This window comes from Ochlerotatus camptorhynchus, unplaced genomic scaffold (genome assembly GCF_037179485.1).
Source record: "Ochlerotatus camptorhynchus isolate MF236.1 unplaced genomic scaffold, CSIRO-AGI_Acam_v1.1 ptg000316l, whole genome shotgun sequence".
Classification (NCBI taxonomy): Eukaryota; Metazoa; Arthropoda; class Insecta; order Diptera; family Culicidae; genus Ochlerotatus; species Ochlerotatus camptorhynchus.
In genome coordinates, this window is record NW_027040804.1 from 2,817,361 (window position 1) to 2,835,812 (window position 18,452).

Genomic DNA, 18,452 nt, shown 5'->3' on the forward strand with positions numbered 1-18,452 from the left:
TTCATATACAAAGTTCCTCAATGTTTTGTTTCGTTTTTGTGTTTTCATGACCTGCTCTTTCAATGCTTGTTCAGGAGCCCAACAACTGGGTAAAATTTGAACGAATTTGGCTATAATCTCGATTTGCTGGAGAATTTTAAACTTTGTATGGGAAAATGTATTGGAAACGGAATAGTCTTATTCATTTGCTTACCAAAAATCCATATATTGCTCAAATTTTACCAAAGCTCGGACTTAGAGTGAGAATACTATACCAAACAATTTTGTCGAAGCCACGATCCAGTTCTATTCACAACCAAAACAAAAATATAAACCTGTGCAAGAAATGATCAATCTTTATTTTTAAAGGTTTAATGGTCGCGCCAATGATTTTAAATTTGTATGGGTATTACTATGGAATAATTTCAAAAATCACTTTTATCGCTCTAACTTTGCTGCTACTTGTCCAAATGTTGAAAAAAAAAAATAATATGTTATAGTTATCGCAATAACCAAAAAGCCTTTTGTTGTTGATACGATCAGTTTTTACAAAGTAGTACAAATTGACAGATAAATCTGAGCAAGACAAGAACGCCAATTCTATCACAACAACAACAACAGGCTTGTTGATCATTGTCTTGACAACCACATATTTATTTGTTCAACGTTTGGACAGCTACAACCAGATTTAAGCAATTGAAGTGAAAATCATTTATTTCCCACACTAATTCATATAAATCTCTACATTTTCGAACAAGCTTTGCTGCCCTAAATGCATTGCGGCTAAAAAATCATACCGTAATGGTTTTATACTACAATATTGATGCTGAAATAATTCACGATCAAGCAGGAAGGATTAGCTAAGTTTGGGGTATGCAAAAAGTATCTAGTATTTATCAAGTTTTGAAGAGCTTCGAACAATTCTGTATACTAATTTTCAGACGCTTCACAAACCTGCACACCAAAAAATTTTGAATTTTACTGGCGATGTAAACATCCATGCATGCAAATATTCATACATGTAAACTTCCTTTTCACGTAAACTAGCAACTTGCAAGAAATGTTGCAAACAAAAGTGGACAGTTGCATACAATATATGGGATATTGCATGACATGTCTCATAAATTTACACGATCTATAATCTAAAATTGTATGATATATGACGCTCCATTTATGTGCATCATAGTAACGGAAATTTACACTACTTTTTTTTAGCTGTGTGGAGACAAATCCTAGGCTCTGTAAAATCTACTTTTGTTCTAAAGAAATCATGACTGACCCGTTGACGTCATTCTAAAATAAGCTACTAAATTTGCATACTAATAGCTTCGTGACGTTAACGGTGACGGGTTCAACACATTCACGACAACTATCGCCATCGCTAGTGCGGAATCCGATTTTTCATACCAGTGACATTATTAGCAGCAGTTTATTTCTGCTTATTGCTCGCCACTTGTTCTAAGTACGGTACAGCGTGTGGGTTGTCCGAAGGCTATTTTCAAAACTGCGCTGGATGCACTTGGAAATAGTTCGAGTGAACATAAAGTTCAATCCTACGTTTGACATTTTTGATGGCCCAACAATAAAAACCTCACACAGAAAACATGCCCTTTTGAGGAAAACAATCAGCAGTGACCTCATCGGAAAATACCAGCTTGGCATTTTGCCCCGATGCAGAAACAGCCATAGCAATATCTCCAGAACAATCGCCGGAGAGAAATGACCACATCCTTGAGTGAGGAAATTGAAAAATTTCACGCCATCCAACTGCTGCGTGGGCAATCTGAAATATTTTCCTTTGTTGGTATAATTGCCACTTGATTACAGTTGCTAATTTTTCCCTCTATTGCCAACTCACTAATCACCACCACCGGGCACTCAGTGTACGATTGAAAACCAAAGGAGACGCTTGGTAATTCATGCATTCCTGCAAGTAAGGGAAATTAACCCAATCAGAAGCATTCCACTGTGCCCATACTCGAAAGGTATTGGGGAAAATAAAGGAAAATTCCAAGGCTGCCGTGCGATAAGCGAGACGCCCTTGAAAACCAGAAGGTATACGCGCTTTCAGCGTCGATACAAACTCAGAGCAAGGTTCGACGGCGACGATGGTGGAGTGCAGTGTGGTATAAAGCTTTATTAGTCAGGACTGGCCAATGCTGAGAAGAAGCTTTAAGAAGAAGAGGAAAACCAAGCAAGCCGCCAGCATTCATCATCAACTGACTGGCTAACCGCGAGAGGAAGGTTTACTTTGGAACCCCACTGCTACTGGTTGAGCGATGAGGCTTCGAGTCGGGCGCGTGCCGAGTCACAGTTGAGAAGGGAAAAGTATAATTTCTGCTAAATTTAGCACTTGAAATTTGTTTGATTTATGAGGAAGTCGATTTCCACAGAGAATCATAAAATGTTGTGCTTTGCTGGAATGCCAAATAGGAAGGGCAGCTGCTCACTTGAGTTGTTGAGAGTCAAAATATAAAATGGGAAAGGCTATTAGAGCTAGGCCAAATAATAGACACTAGGACGCAAGGAATCGATCCGGTTGTCAAAGTTTTGCAAAGAAAAAATTATAAATCTCTCAGTAGTTTAAGCACAACAATTGTAAATCTGGCATAACTTCCTTGAGTAAAGTGATAAGCCGTGGTAAAGAATGTCGATTCAGACACACACCCACACAAACATTTAGAGTATGCTTGCTTTTTCGTCAAGCATCCAAACTCTCATGGTAGTAATTTACTGAAATCAATTTCAGATTACGAAATTATACCTGCAGCGGTTTTAAGTGGCATAAGCGAAAATGTTGATACTCATGGAGCACACAATTACTTGGCAACACGGAATGTTTCTCGACCCACCACCAGAGACATTTTCGATCTGCTTGGAAAGCCCCATGTTCCTACACAGGTTCACTCTTTCATGACATCCACAGGAAAGTGGAGCACTCGTCGCGTGGTTCTGCTGCGAAAATTGCGTCCACGTTCGCGAGGAAATAAAATATGCTAATTATACTTTAAAGACATTAGAGCAAGAATAAAAAGAACGAGGTTCGAATGAGTGCCGTGTGTTTCGTGATAAGCGCAACCTCCATTAGAATACCGCGGCTCGCCCAAGAGAGTGACCTGTTTTTGCGGCTGTTGTGCGCTAACTGACGTTGATTAGCCATGGTTCCTAAATCTGAATCGTTCACGCAAAACTGCGGAAGATCAACACGGGTTTGTACGGGCAATTAATTGAACCATACCTACACGGCAGCAACTCCAAAGTTGACCACTTCCGACCTGCCAACTCTCTAGCGAAGATTATTTTCGTTCGCCAACAGCACTCAACATGTGTGCGTGTTGAGTGAGTGGAAAAAATTAAAACCTTCTTGCCTCCTTACAAACAGTTGAATTTATGTGAAAATGGGAAAGAACCCGTCCGCTGGAGGCATAAATTCTACTAGAGTTCGCTTGGCGAGCGGTCCGAACGAAGCCTTTGTCCTTCGGGTGCCACTGCTGCTGCTACTGCCACTGACTTGCAAAAGTCGTGTGTGCGATAATAATTAAACTAAATTTATTTGCAGCCGTTTATGGTGCGACTGGGCAGTCCAGAAAAGGTTCCACGATCCAAAATAGCCGCACACATGAGTTGCATAAGTTTGCAGGACCATATTCATGTTGTTATGCAATCAACCAGATTCACATTGCAAAAATGTCCCCATTCTTAGCATTTGGCTGTGCTATCCTTGCACTAATGCGGTTTGCCTCTATCCGAAGGAGACTGGGTCTAAAAATGTGTTAGTGTAACATCAACGAAGGGACGAAAAAACATTACGGTAAATGCACATGATGGCTAGCCGTCCCCGGAATGATTTGCAATGCAGAAACTGGCCAACACGGTCAATGGACTTGGGCGTGCTATGTACGGAAGTGAGTTCTGTTCGTTTGTTTAGAAAAGCACATTAGTGGACACGGTTGAATTTATAAACGAGTAAGTGGAACGCAATGTTACATGTTACATGGGAATTGTTCAAAACTGACTTCATAAGATCGCTTTCATTCCATTAAAATTGTATAATTTTCTGACCAACACTTTTAATAGTAAATAATACTTGATTTATCGAGAAATTTTTTGAATGTGCACACTGATTCCGAAATTGACGAATATTTTGTTTATATATAGTTACCGATTCGTAGTAAATAATTGCGTAGATTTTAATTATTCTAAGTTATTAATGGTTGAGCTATTTTTCATAACTATTTCTTAAGTTTCTTGCACAATTGACAAAATTCTAAGACAAGATTGGCCAGTGCCATCTATGAAACGTGTAAATTCAAATAAGGCATAAATTCCAATTAAGTCTTCGAGCACCAAACTGAAAATGAACTCGACACTTTTTTCAATATGATGTATCTCGGATTATATTAACTCGTTTTCTAATGTTCATTTACCGTGGGAAAGGTTATTTTATTATTTTTTATTAATATGTTGGTGCCGTCGTATCTTTTTGTGTCCTTGAACCGTAAAATCAAAATTATTATTTTTTTTTTTCAAAATTGTTCACGGTTTCATAAGTACCTACAATTCAAAATTCAACTATGTTTACAAGAAATTTTCATTAGCTTTCATGGAAAAATTAGAAATGAAACATAAATCAGTTTTAGCTTGCTAAAACGGCTTCCATCGACAAAAATTGGAAAACCAAAAATTAAACTATCAATTGTACCAACCACCATGTAACATGATTAACTAATTTAGCGGTGCCAGTGGTGTAGTGGTAAGCGTAATTACCTCTCACCCCAGCAGGCCTGGGTTCAATCCCAGGGGCATAACACCTCTGATTATCGAGGGAAGTAAAGCCGTTGGTCCCCGGTTCATGAGTTGATGGGTCGATAGGTAGGGTCCAGGTGTGGGAGCTGCCTCCCTGGTGTCCGTAGCATTGGTGCTCAGCACGGAAAACAAGATCGACGAAAACAAACCAAAAAAGATTCATAATTTATTAACGTTATGTCTACACTTAATATGGTTTGACTACTTTTTGCTAGTTCCACCCTTTTGGTTCTCGCAACCTGTCATCAGAACTGCCCGATGATGATGATGATTGATGATGATGATTGATGATGATGATTGATGATGATGATTGATGATGATGATTGATGATGATGATTGATGATGATGATTGATGATGATGATTGATGATGATGATTGATGATGATGGTCCCACCTCTTACCCCTACAAAGGTTTGAGCTGGACGATTTATCTTTAAGATAATTAAATATGACATTTTAACCAGATTGGCAAACAAAATTGAACTGGTTTCAGTTACAGATATAAATTCCCTCTAGAGTTTACAGTTGCTTTACAGCGATATAAATGTGGAAAAGCTCAGGCGTCCACCTCTTAGTTCGCCTTTTTATCCACCTAAAATATTCATAAGTATTACAAGCAATCAAGAGTTAATGAACAATCAACAAAGCATCCTATTACACTAGTAACCCCGCAATCTGATGCTATCATAATTTTCAGCAATGTCAGGAATGCTCACGAACCCCCATCATTTGCCAGAAAACTTACTACTAACTCAAGGTATCTTCCAAATAAGCTTCAAAATTGCATTTTTTTTTTATCAAATTTTAAATTCAGTCCTCTATATCCGTAATACGCGCGCGAGGCTCTAACCTTTGTAGACTACTATTTTTTTTTACTAGTACTATTAAATCAAATATCAAAAATCCATCATCACCATCGTGGCGAACAAAATAGTTTTTGCAGTGCTATAATAATTATTACAAACTCGTTATAACAGCTATCCATACAAAATAATCCGTTAAAAATAACTTCGTCAAGATACATAATTTGTCAATTCATAAAAAAAAAATCACTGCATAACCGTTCAAAAGACAGTTTTAACGTGTGAAATGCAATGTCTCTTAAATTCTGCTAATGTTGTTGAACGTTTAATGTGTCTAGGCATCGAATTGAAAACATTTATTCCTTTAAAAAATAATGAATTCTGTGAAGCACAAGTCAAGAAATGTGGTGTTCTTATTTCATCCGCGTTTCTAGTATTATACCTATGAAAGTCACTTCCTCTTTCAATTCGATCACACAAATATCGAGGCAGCAAACCGTTAACTACTTTAAAAATGAACACCATAGTCAAATATACAATTCTTTGCTTCACCGACAACCATTGTAAGGCATCTAACATCAAAGTTGAGGAAGTGAATCTATTACATCCCAAAATCAAACGCATTATTTTATTCTGCAAGTGCTGTAATCTCGATATTTGTGTTGCATTGGCCAGAAATAAAATGGAAGGGCAAAATTCAAGAGATGATTGATTTGTATAGCTGTATTTTACTGGCAATAGTTAAATCGTTTTTCAATCGACATAGAATTCCATACTTCTTGGCAATTTTCTTGATGACATTGTCAATGTGAGAGTTGAACTTAAGTGTGTCATCAATAATCACGCCAAGATATTTAATCTCCCGAACGCGATCAATAGTCTCATCATCAATTACAACAGAGACGTTCTCATTTACTCAATTCCGCGAAATTGCCATAAATTTAGTTTTACTTGTATTCAATTTCAACTGCTTATACTACAACCATCTATTTAGAGAACGCAAATCTTCATTCAAGTGTAAAACGGCATCATCTAAATTCTTAGCTGCAATGAATAACACAGTATCATCTGCAAAAAGATTAATGTCGCAAAACCGTAAAACACGTCGCAAGTCATTAATATACATAATAAATAAAAGGGGCCCTAATACACTTCCCTGGGGCACTCCAAGGTTGTTCCCCACGGGACTGGAAACATAATCATTAAAAACAGTCCGTTGAGTTCTGTCAGACAAATAGCTTTCAAACCATTTATATGCAGTACTCGTAATTCCAAAGCGCTTGATTGTGCTTAACAGTAAGGGCCTAGAAATTGTTTCAAAAGCATGTTTCAGATCCAAAACAACAGAAACAATTGTATCTTTACGCTCCAAGTTGTCTTTCCACTTTGCTAACACCAAATTCAATGCAGTTTCACAAGAATGACCTTCACGATATCCCGATTGTTCTGGTATCATTAAACTATTACTATTTAAATACTCCAACAGCTGGCCTTTAACAACAAGTTCAAAAAATTTCTCTAATGTGTGCAACATGTTGATGGGACGAAACTTTTCGGCTTTAATCGTTCCAGCAACTAAGGATTCCTTCCAAATTTGTGGCACATGTCCAGTTTGTAATGATCCAAGATGTAGCCAATGGCATGAAAGCAATCTTGAATAGCTCTAGCATTAACATTATCTACTCCAGCCGATTATCCTAATGAAAAACAAATATCTCTAAGTTCATCTAATGTAATTGGGTGAAAAACTTCAAATCTGCAACTACTATTAACTGGCTGTTTTATTTCGTCAGGTTCATCGACCAATTCAATAGATTGATTAATCAATGAAACACTGTCTACGAAATAATCATTAAACTTAGCTGCAATTACTTGTTCTGACTGTTTAAATGTGCCATTAGAAGTTATGGACCGCTGTTTGCAATTACTAGGTTTAAATAAAGATTTCAAAATTTTCCATAACTCTTTGCTGTTGTTTTGATGCTGATCAATCTTCCTTTGAACATATTCACAACGAGTTTTCTTTATCAATTCTGAATACTTATTACGCGCGATTGTGTACCTAGTCCAATGATTGTCATTATTAGATCCACAAAACTTTTTGTACCATTTGTCCCTTTTCCGTTTAAGACGCAAAAGATCCAAATTGTACCAGCTGTTCGAGTTTTCCAAAGAAACAAACTTTTGCTCAACTAGTTGATTGGTACACGTTTTCAAAGCGTTATTAAGAACAGCTGTAGATTCATCTAAGTTACCGGCCGCGAATGGAAAATCCAGGCTTTTCTCAACAAGATTCGAAACAGCTTGCTTCGAATATTTCCTCCAGCACTAAAATTTTACAAAATTATCGTTATCGTTAACATAGCTTAAGACATTAATCACTAAAGTCTCATGATCGGTTATTTTCAAATCAGTATCCGTAACTGAACAAATGGAATCAAAATTGGACTAAACGTGGTCAATTAAAGTTCTACTGTGCTTGGAAATACGCGTATATTCATTTACCGTTTGCTTTAAATTAAAAAAACTCAGCTAAACGCTTCAAATGATTCGAATTATGGTTATCACGCCAATTAATATTAAAATCACCAGCCAACATATTTAATTTACTAGAATCAAGGAATGTCTCAAGCCAGTTCTCTAAAACTTCAACAAAACGCTGGTCACTAGAACTGGGAGAATGATACAAAACACCTTAATTACCCATCTTTATGCCACGTACAACTGTAATGCCCAAGAACCAGTTGCCATGAATAACTTCGTTGGTACGAAGGTTGAATTGAACTGATTCTTTGACATAAATAGCAACACCACCAGTGTGTCTAGAATGTGATAAACAAGCAGCAACAATGTATCCCGGAATACTATACTGACCAAAAGCTTCAGTTTCTACAATATGAGTTTCAGATAATAAAACTAAAAGAGGACGTTTTTCCTCGACAATCTGACGTAATGCTACGTAGTTTGTTGACAACCCCACAATATTCAAGTATAAAAAATCAAATTGATTCACATTCCTGGAACTTGGCTGCTATTTATTGAAACGCAAGCTGCTTTTCTTCTGATCAAAAAGTCTTTTATAGAGCAAACATTCCGAGCTAAATGCGGCATGGTTGACGTACAAGTTCATTTTACGTTCTTTTTTTATTTTCAAACAATTAATACATGTCAATACAGTTGACGTACACTCCGACGTTTTGTGTTGTTGGCTACTAGAGCATCTATCACAATTTTTGCAGTCCATGCTCTTGTGTCCAAATTCTCCACATTTGAAGCATCTCAACACATTAATCGCGGGAACTATCGAGCACCGATCAAACCCTACATTTACTTTTTTCGCACATAACAAACATTTATATGTATCGACATCGACTTCAATTACAACACTAAACTTGTTATAAGTGAACCGTGGATTTTCAAACATGTTCACTACTTTTACATCATTTATAGCGATGTCTTCATTTTGACTTTTTAAGTAGTCAATGAAGACATCGGAGGAATACTGATCGCTCATGCCCACTATTTTCAATCTTGGGATTGGTTTCAATACCAGTTTTTACATCATTTAGATTAGCTCCTGTTGCACACTCAACAGTAATAGAGCCATCTTTACCATTCCTAAAATTACTGATTTTGTGTGTTTTTGGATCCAACTGAGTTTTCAAAAACTTACGAGTATCTTCGCAAGGTTATTTGGACTCTTTTGGTCTAATCACAATGACCGGACGAGTCTTACGATTATCTGGTTTGTTACTTTTACTGTTACTGTTACTCTTAGTTTTATTTTGACTAGCACGACTATGTCTTTTTACAACATCCGCAAAATTCCCATTTTCTTGAAAAACAACATCATCAACATGATCACTATTACTTATTACTAATTTAGGTTTTTTGCGTCTGGTATTTTGGTCCGATTCTGACTGAATCATCCTAGATGAACTGCGATGATCATTCGTTACAGCTAATTGGTTTTCCGCATCAATTTAAAAAAATTAAATTTTCACATTATCCAATTTCTCAGAAATTAAATTTTCAAGACCATTTACATTTATTCTAATGTCTGCCATCCCGCTTTTAACCGTGATGTCCACCTGAGCAGCAATGTGATCTCGCATGTCAGTTATCGAGTCCGAGAGTTGAAAAACCTTTTTCATCTCTTCCTCTATCCTTTTGACGCGAGAGATCGTAATTTACCTTAAGATATTTTAACTCAACCGTTAGTTCTTGTATTTTTATCTTAAGTTAATTGAAGTACAGTCCCGTTGTTGCCAACATCGATAAATTTTATTTTTAAATTTGATTAATAACTTCGTGAGTCATCTTTATGATATAAACGTTATTATTAAAAACTGTAACCTTGTGAAAAAATAAATTATGTTCAAAATCCGTTCGATTTTAGTATGGTGCCAAAAACCGAACGGTTTTGTGGTTTTATTGCCAGAATCGAACAAGTTACTGTACCTTTAAGGTATTTGGTATTCACTAAATTTCTATAAACTTTCCTGAAACCTACTGGAACTGCCTAGGAAGTATCGAAACTTACCCTTAAAGATCTTAGAACTTCTCCGTAATTCTGAACGTTCATGAAATTCTCGGAACTACCCTAAATTTTTTGGAACTTATCTTAATGTTTTGAAAGTTCCATGAAATTCTCAGAACTTCTTGAAGGTTTCCACATTTTTATTTTTGATATCAAGGTACTATCATGAAATTTACAATTGTTTTCAATAATGTTCCCGATTTCCCTGCCGTTCATGGGACTCAAAACTTATATTAAGATTGTTCTTAGAGCATCTGAAATCTCCCGTTTTTTTTCTTCAAAAGTCGATCGGTCTCAAATTTTTTGGGAAGTTTTCAGAACTTCCTCGAAAGTCCTACAATTTTCCGTATGTTTATTAAACTATCCTCAAATTCAGAAGTTCTTTGAATCTTCCTGTTGTTTTCTGGAGTTTTTTTTTAAGTTAATGTAAAGTTTCTGAAATACTCGTTAATTTAAGATAAGTCTGATCTACATGTAAGCTCACAAAATGTTTTTGAAGTTCATGGATCTACTCTGAATCTTCAAGAGAAAAAGATATCACGACAAATTCTCACTACTATACCTTTTTACTCTGAAATAAAGTGGAAGTTATTCAGCCCAGGGATGCTAGTTGCACTTAGGAAACTTCAACGATATCGACGAGACGTCTGCACATGTCGACACCGTGACTCTTAAAATTTGTTGGCGGAGGAAGGTGTTCGTGTTCAATATTTCAGATTTATAACCTTTTTAGAAGTGAAGAGCAATTCGCAAAGGTTAAGAGAACATAATTTTATTTTAGAGATCTTCGTTGAAGCTTGAAAAACGGCTTGAAAGTAAAAGGAACGTTGTGGAATTTCATGGAACCTCATAGATCTTCAAGAAACATCGTAGAACTTTCGAAAATTTCTTAGACATTCATTGAATTGTGTAGAAGGTCAGAAAACTTTGCAGGAGCTCAGTGAACTTCTGATAATTTGTATATTTGTATATTGAAAAATAAACTGACAATGGTTGTCTAAATGAATAAAACTTAAACTGAATAGTTACGGTCAACGGTACGGAAAAGACTAAGTAACCGATGACGAATCACGTCAGCAGATGCATTGAAGGAGAACATATAAAAGAAGTTGTTGAATTGCCGGCCGATTGCTCGAATTGGCTCGTGTTGTGTATAATTCCGGCTCCGTGGTTCCAAAAACAGAAAGTCGCGTTGACGAAGAGGCCTCTCAGGGGCATACATATTTAGCTGAGCCAGCAGTGTTGGACAGTCAATGTCACCCGTAAGCAGCTTTCCAGCGAACATAGCTTGAGCGACCGTCCGTCTCACCTCTAATGGTTCGATTCCCAGGAGACGGCAACGCTTCTCGTACGGTGGCAAGTTTATTGGGTCACGCCAGTTGAGGAAACGAAGAGCATATCTCACAAACTTGCGTTGGATGGATTCAATTCTAGTGATCCAGCTAGCATAGAAAGGGCATCAAACAACTAAAATTGACTCCAATAAGGATCGCACAAGCGATCAGTAGAGTGACCTGAGGCATAGCGGGTCACGGAACTCATCGGCAATTTTGAAAATAAAGCCCAATTGTCGATTAGCTCTGGAGATGTTGTCATTGTAGTGGATTCTGGAAGTGAGTCTGCAGTACAAGGTAACACCGTGATCCTTCATGTGCTCTACACAATCAAGACAGCGTCCGTAGAGAACATAGTCAAGCATGATTGGTTCGATTTTTCGGTGATAGGAAATAATGTTACATTTCTCGATGCTCGACTCATCAAATTTCTTGCGCACCAGTCAGCAAAAATACCTAACATATTATGGAGATTCCAACAGAGACCCGAGAGACTTTTAATAATTTTGTAGATTTTCGTATCGTCTGCATAGAAAACGCGGCATCCTGATGGTATCAGAAAGGCGACGTCGTTTAAAAAGATGGAAAACAGTAGCGGTCCTAGGTTACTGCCTTGCGGAACTCCCGAGTTGTTTGAGAAAACATCCGATTTCGACGCGCGAATCTTAACCCGTACATAGCGATTCACCAAGTAATATCTGAACCAATCCACAGCCGTTGACGAGACGCCAAGTATCTCCAGCTTGGCAAGCAAGATATTATGGTCCACCATGTCAAATGCAGCTTTTAGATCCATATACGCAGCATTGACTTGCCATCCTGAATCCATGCATCCATAATTTTATAGAACTTCAGTAAGTTTTGTATAAGTTAAGAGAACTTTGTAGAACTTCTTCAAACATTATAGAAAATAAGCGTACTTTAGATAAATTAAGCGAATTACACGCAAATTCTTGAAATTTCGTTAACGTTAGAGTTTTTTTTTTTTTCGTTAACAATATAATATCTAAACATTTTAGGGACTTTTAAGACATGCAGTGGACGTTTAAAAAATTAATAAATTTTATATAAATTCAGCAATCTTCTTAGAACTTTGAAGAAATTAAAGATGTTTAAAGAAAAGTAGAAGGATTGGTGATTTCTATTTGGTTCAAATACCTTAATTGCTTGTCCTTCACAGATACGCGTATTTCGTCTACAATGTGCAGACTTCTTCACTGCCTTGTACTAAAAGTCGAGTTTTAGTCCAAGACACTGAAGAAGTCTGCACATTGTAGACGAAATACGCCTGTCTGTCAAGAACAAGTAGTTAAGGCTGTGGAATTGAATAGAAATTTCTAATCCTTATCTCTTTCTGCAGACGCCCTTATTCATCTTGAATCCTGATGAATTAAGGATACTTTGTAAAAATTCGAGAACACTATGTAAAACTGGGAACTTTATTCAAGTTAGAGAAGCTTCGTTGAAGTTATGTGAGCTTTGGTTAATTTTAAGAAACTTCAAACAAGTTCTTCTTTAGATTCAGGGTATTTCTTAAAACTTAAAATAACTTCATTAGACTTCTTAACTTCTAAAGACTCTAAATGCTGCTAAATGTGTACAATGTGTAAATGTGTTGGGGTCTACCTTAGCTCAGTCGGTAAAGGCGCAGCTACAAAGCAAGACCATGCTGGAGGTGGCTGGGTTCAATTTCCGGTCCGGTCTAGGAATTTTTCGGGTTGAAAAATTTCTCGACTTCCCTGGGCATAGAAGTATTATTGGACTTGCCATACAATTATACCAATGCAAAAATGGTACAAGCATCGAAAGTTCTCAAATAATAACTGTGAAAGTGCATCTAGAACACTAAGTTGAGAGCACGCAATAAGCTAATATGCGATATGCAATAAGCTTGAAATGCGAAGAAGAAGAAATGTACTGCTATTTTTTATGATTTTTTGCTTCAAAAATCTATATCAATCTGTAGATTTTATCCAAAAATCTGTAATAGGTATGTGATACATCTTGGGCCACTATGCACTCACTCGGCATCGTAGGGTTTTGTTTTAAGAAAGTTGAGCCTTAACAAATAATAGAAGTTGTCGTCAGCGAGGTCGTCGCTAGGACCGAAATCTAATGACAGCAAGTTGAACGGGAACAATTTTGTTTTGTGGTATAAGAAGCAGTAAGCTTACTGACTGAGAATTAATCCTCAAACTCCTTCACATTATAGAGTCTAAGTGTAAATCTGATTTATTTTTAATATGAGAAAAAGCGTATTGAAATTTGATTCATGGAACGAGTCCGTAAAAAATTAAACTTTCAGGAAAGATATGTTAATTGGAAATCTATAACAAATCCTTCTTAACACTCCGAACGCGATGCCTACGGTAAAATGTATAGCGCCCAATTGAAAATATTTAAAAAATTATTGCTCAGCAGTTAATAATACATTGTAAATCTCTGGATGCAGAATAAATCTTTAAAGTCTGTAGCTTCAAGTGGTGGCAATAGATTTGAAATATGTCAATAGATGGCTGAGCTATGAATTTTAAAACATTTCAACTTTGTCGTTGTACTTTTTACTGGAGACATCATGTTCGGAGTGTTAAGAGTAGTTTTTACCATCGTTGGTGAGGTCACCGTCAGGATTGAAATCTAGTAACAGAAAGTTGAACAGCACCTTGGTCGTAATTGTTTTGTGAAATACGGGGTTCGGTGGCATTGTGGCGACCGTTTTTGAGAGAAAATATTGAAGACCAACATCACACTATTTTGTTTTCGATGAATATGTTCCGTCGTCAAAATTTGAATTAATAGGATTGTCAATACTTTTGAGTATTGATAACTTTATGTCCGTGTGGTATTTTCAATAGACGAAAGACAGATTTTTGCTTACCGTTTTTTCTTAGTGAATTATATTGTCACAATGGATTTGTTGGAAATGTTGGAAACCTACAGACAACTCATGCTGTCATTAGATTGACTATCTTTTTACAGAAGATTATGTCTAATAGGATGTTAAATTACAGGTTTTGGTAAATAAGCAAAACCAGTAAAAATGAATGTAGTTACTGAAATTGATTTCACGCCAATTAAAAATATGTTTTCAGTTAATGATTCATGAACTACAAAACGTAGCTTTTGAACTAAAGCACCGAACCAAACGTATAATTGACTCATTAACTCCAAAATCGTAAAACTCATAGTTTTTACATCCACCTTCTATGTTAATAAAAAAAAACAAATGCCACTTACCGGATCCATCACCCCGGCAAGCGGGGTCGGATTGGCGTCCTCTCCGCCGGCGGCTATCGCCTTTTCCAAGCCTTTCAGCACAGCTTCAACGGGAGCCCATTCGCTCTTCATGGCCAGGTTAAGAACTTTCTGGGCACCGTCGCGGACCGTCGCCCCGGCACTGCCAGGCTTCGGCTGCGATGGTTGCTCAGTGTCAGCCTTATCCGCTTTTTTGTCGCCGTTTGCCGCAGCGGAAGTTTCATCCTTGGTGGCACCCGGTCCACTGGGATCTCCTTCCGCCTTAGCACCGGCTCCCGGTGCGTCACTATCACTGGGCTTTTTGGGCGGTCCTTTGCCGACGCCAGCAGGTCCTGCTCCTGGGCCTTTCTTTCCGCCGGGTCCAGCTCCTGGTGCACCACCTCCGGTTGCTCCACCACCGCCCGTCGTCGGCGGTTTCTTCGATTTATCCATGTTGTTTCACTCGCGAGGACACTTTCAGGATAAATTCAAAGCTTTATCTTAGGACACAATTAAATTGCCTTTCCAATCACCACTTTATCATTGCCGATGATTGTGCAAAACACCGTTTTGATCCAGAAAGTAGCTCATATCACTTCCGATTGATTCCTTTTATGAAGCACTAGCTATCAACATGCTCCAATATCATCCAGACATCACAAATGCTTAGCTTCCATGATTACAGCACCCACCACACATTCTTCACTTCGTTTCAACGCTTTTTGAAAACGATCCAACTGTTTTCGAGGCTGCAGTAAAAATCAATCCAACTCCCACAGAAATCGATGCTTATCGTAACAACCTTGAGTCGAGTTTTTTTTTATCAAGGCTTGAACCTACTTTATTGCTTGCACTAACTACGCGGGTTCGGTATTACAAATCTACGTAGAACTACGGGCACTTTATTCTTAACTATTTACAGCACTATTTACAGGGATTGCGATTAAAAAAATCAATTTTTTCACTAGACTACTGATTGCAAAAGGTTTCTTCTTTGCCTTTGATTCCTCCTCGAGAGGGCCGCGCGATACCTATGGAGCAACCGCGCACAAACGACCTTTCTCTAGCTCAATCTGTACTGAAATAACCACTGGAGAATTTTCATGGCAGGCGAGAACATCTAATTAACACACTTTTGCTCTACTTGAACTCCTTTTCGGCCACTCTCCGTGCTTGATTATTGTGTTTCTTTTCTGACTGTTCCGAAGAACCCTCTGCGGTGGGGTATCGCCGCAATTTCCACCTTCTTGGGCTGCAGTCAATGGACGTCCTTATGTAATACGCGCCACCTTCTTGCTTGCGCTCTCTGTAGTAACCTGTTCTTCGCAATCCACTATATACCGAGATTTGGGAACTTCCAAACGTGCCCCCACACCTCAAAGCTCGACCGAAACAGCACTACTTCTTCGCTTTCCAGCGGGAGATCGCCTGTCTTCTTCACACAGCAACCGTTCAAGAAAACAAACTGAACGAGAACCGTTTCTCGGTTGGCAGAGGAAAGGAAAAATCTTCCCGGTCGGTACCAAGTCCAAGAACCGCAGAACTTTCAAACCGTTCGACTCAAAGTCTCGAAGCTGTCTAAAACGTCGCAAGTGAAACCTCAACGGTGGCACCCGTCGCCGACAGCGACGACGACGACGTCGTCATCATCATCATTGCCATCGTCGACAAACCTCAGACGGAGCCCCACTGCGTTTCTAAGACCACACACGTGTTGTCCCTACGAACGGCAGAGGCCGCCAAGCACTAACACCAAACCACCTTCCTAGATGGTGGAATTCGCACATGGTTTTTGGCGTCCTCAGCTGGTGGGAAACTTCGAACGCGCGCCATCCGTTGCCTGGGAGAACCATCTTACCAATACCAATACGCAGAGTAGAATAGAAGCATATAAGCTGGGAACTTGGCTAAGGTGGAAAACTCACATGCAGGACCCGCACTCTGCCTGCTTCCCAAAAACCGGATGCCTCCAAAAAGTGAGAGAAAAGCACCCGGAGAGAGACTGTTTTCCTACTGTAAACAAAGCATTATTGGCTGGCAGAAGTAAGTTTGGCTATCGGACGAGCTTGCTGGTTGTGTTACAATGTGTGGAAGAATTTCCCGAAACATGGTTTATGTTACAAGCTGGTGTGTATCATGCTTTGTAGAATATTCATGTTGCACGGTGATGCGTGCAACAGTGAAGCGGTCTGCTTTCACTGCAAACTTCAATCGTACACCCAACCGGGGGATGAAAGATTTGCTAACAATTATGTGGGATTCATCATCGCAGGATGTTAGTGGAGACCACTTGAACGGAGGATGAAATATACCGAGCAGCGATTCAATGCAAGAAAATTGGGGATTGAAATTTATTTATTTTATTTGTTTATTTATTTATTTATTTCGTCAACCAACGTAGACTAGTACACACTCGAATACAGTTTTGTTTTCTTAAAATTATTTATTTATTTCGTCAACTTTGGACAAAAGGTTAAAAGTATAATTTTGTCTTTAATAAAAATTAAGCAGTGTCGGCTTTCCTATTTTTTATGAGTTAAATATAATGGCTTATGGAGTAAAAATATTGTTTTAGTTTATGCCGAGACATTGTAAAGTCAATGGTTTCGCAGTATTGATTGTAAGAGGCCATCATGCGGTTTAATGGCCCACCTTTGCATAATTTGTGCGATGATGTGTTATGGCAAATAAATTTCGATTTCAGAGTTGCCGAGTAGGTGCATGGAAATTTAATTTTGATAAAAGTTCTGTGCAGTCAATACGCTGCGAAACGATATCGTTTACAAATGAAACCATTGCATATTCACGACGCTTTTTTAATGTTTGCATGTTTATAAGCATGCAGCGTGCTTCATATGATGGAAGAGGAAATGATGTCCAACCTAATTTACGAAGAGCGTATAATAGAAATTGTTTTTGTACGGATTCTAATCTTTCTTCGTGCGTGATTGAAAAAGGAGACCATAGAATGCTGCAATATTCCAGTATTGACCTCACATAGACAATATATAGTGTTTTAATTGTGTATGGATCCTGAAAGTTATAGCAAAAGCGCTTGATAAAGCCTAAGGGGCCTCCCTTAGCTCAGTCGGTAAAGGCGCAGCTACAAAGCAAGACCATGCTGGAGGTGGTTGGGTCCGATTTCCGGTCCGGTCTAGGAATTTTTCTGGTTGGAAAATGTCTCGACTTCCCTGTGCACAGAAGTATGATTGGACTTGCCACACAATTATACCAATGCAAAAATGGTACTGTGGAAGTGCATCTAGAACACTAAGTTGAGAGCACGCAATAAGCTCATATGCGATATGCAATAAGCTTGAAATGCGAAGAAGAAGAAAGCCTAGCATGTTATTTCCTCTGTGAATAATTGTGTTGTAATGGTCTATGAAAGTTAGTTTAGAGTCTAAGAGAATTCCTAAATCCCTAACTCTTTCAGATTTTTCTACATTTTGATTTCCTAGTGCAATTGAAATATTTGAAGTTGTTCTTTTCCTGCTAACTGATATTAAGTTGCATTTTTTTACATTCAATTCTAGTAGACTTTTTTTGCACCATATGTAGAATATGTGTATTTCATTCCGGAATACATTGATGTCTTCTTCATTTCTTATTTCCAAAAAGAGCTTCATGTCGTCGGCATAAATAAGCAATTTAAGTTTTTTGAGAATAAAAGAAATGTCGATTACGTATAGAATAAAAAGAAGAGGTCCCAAATGAGAGCCTTGGGGGATGCCTGAAGTGACTTGAAATGGACTC

General features: G+C 38.0%; 1 protein-coding gene across 4 annotated transcripts in view; it reads right to left on the reverse strand.

Moving 5' to 3' along the window:
* Nucleotides 1-15,149, reverse strand: part of nompC (no mechanoreceptor potential C) — a 227,632-nt gene extending 212,483 nt beyond the window's left edge. For all 4 annotated transcript variants that reach the window (XM_065229544.1, XM_065229543.1, XM_065229545.1 and 1 more), the window contains exon 1: nt 14,700-15,149. In XM_065229544.1, coding sequence (XP_065085616.1) covers nt 14,700-15,149 — 450 coding nt within the window. The remainder of the gene's footprint in view (nt 1-14,699) is intronic.
* Between the last annotated feature and the right edge of the window lie 3,303 nt (nt 15,150-18,452).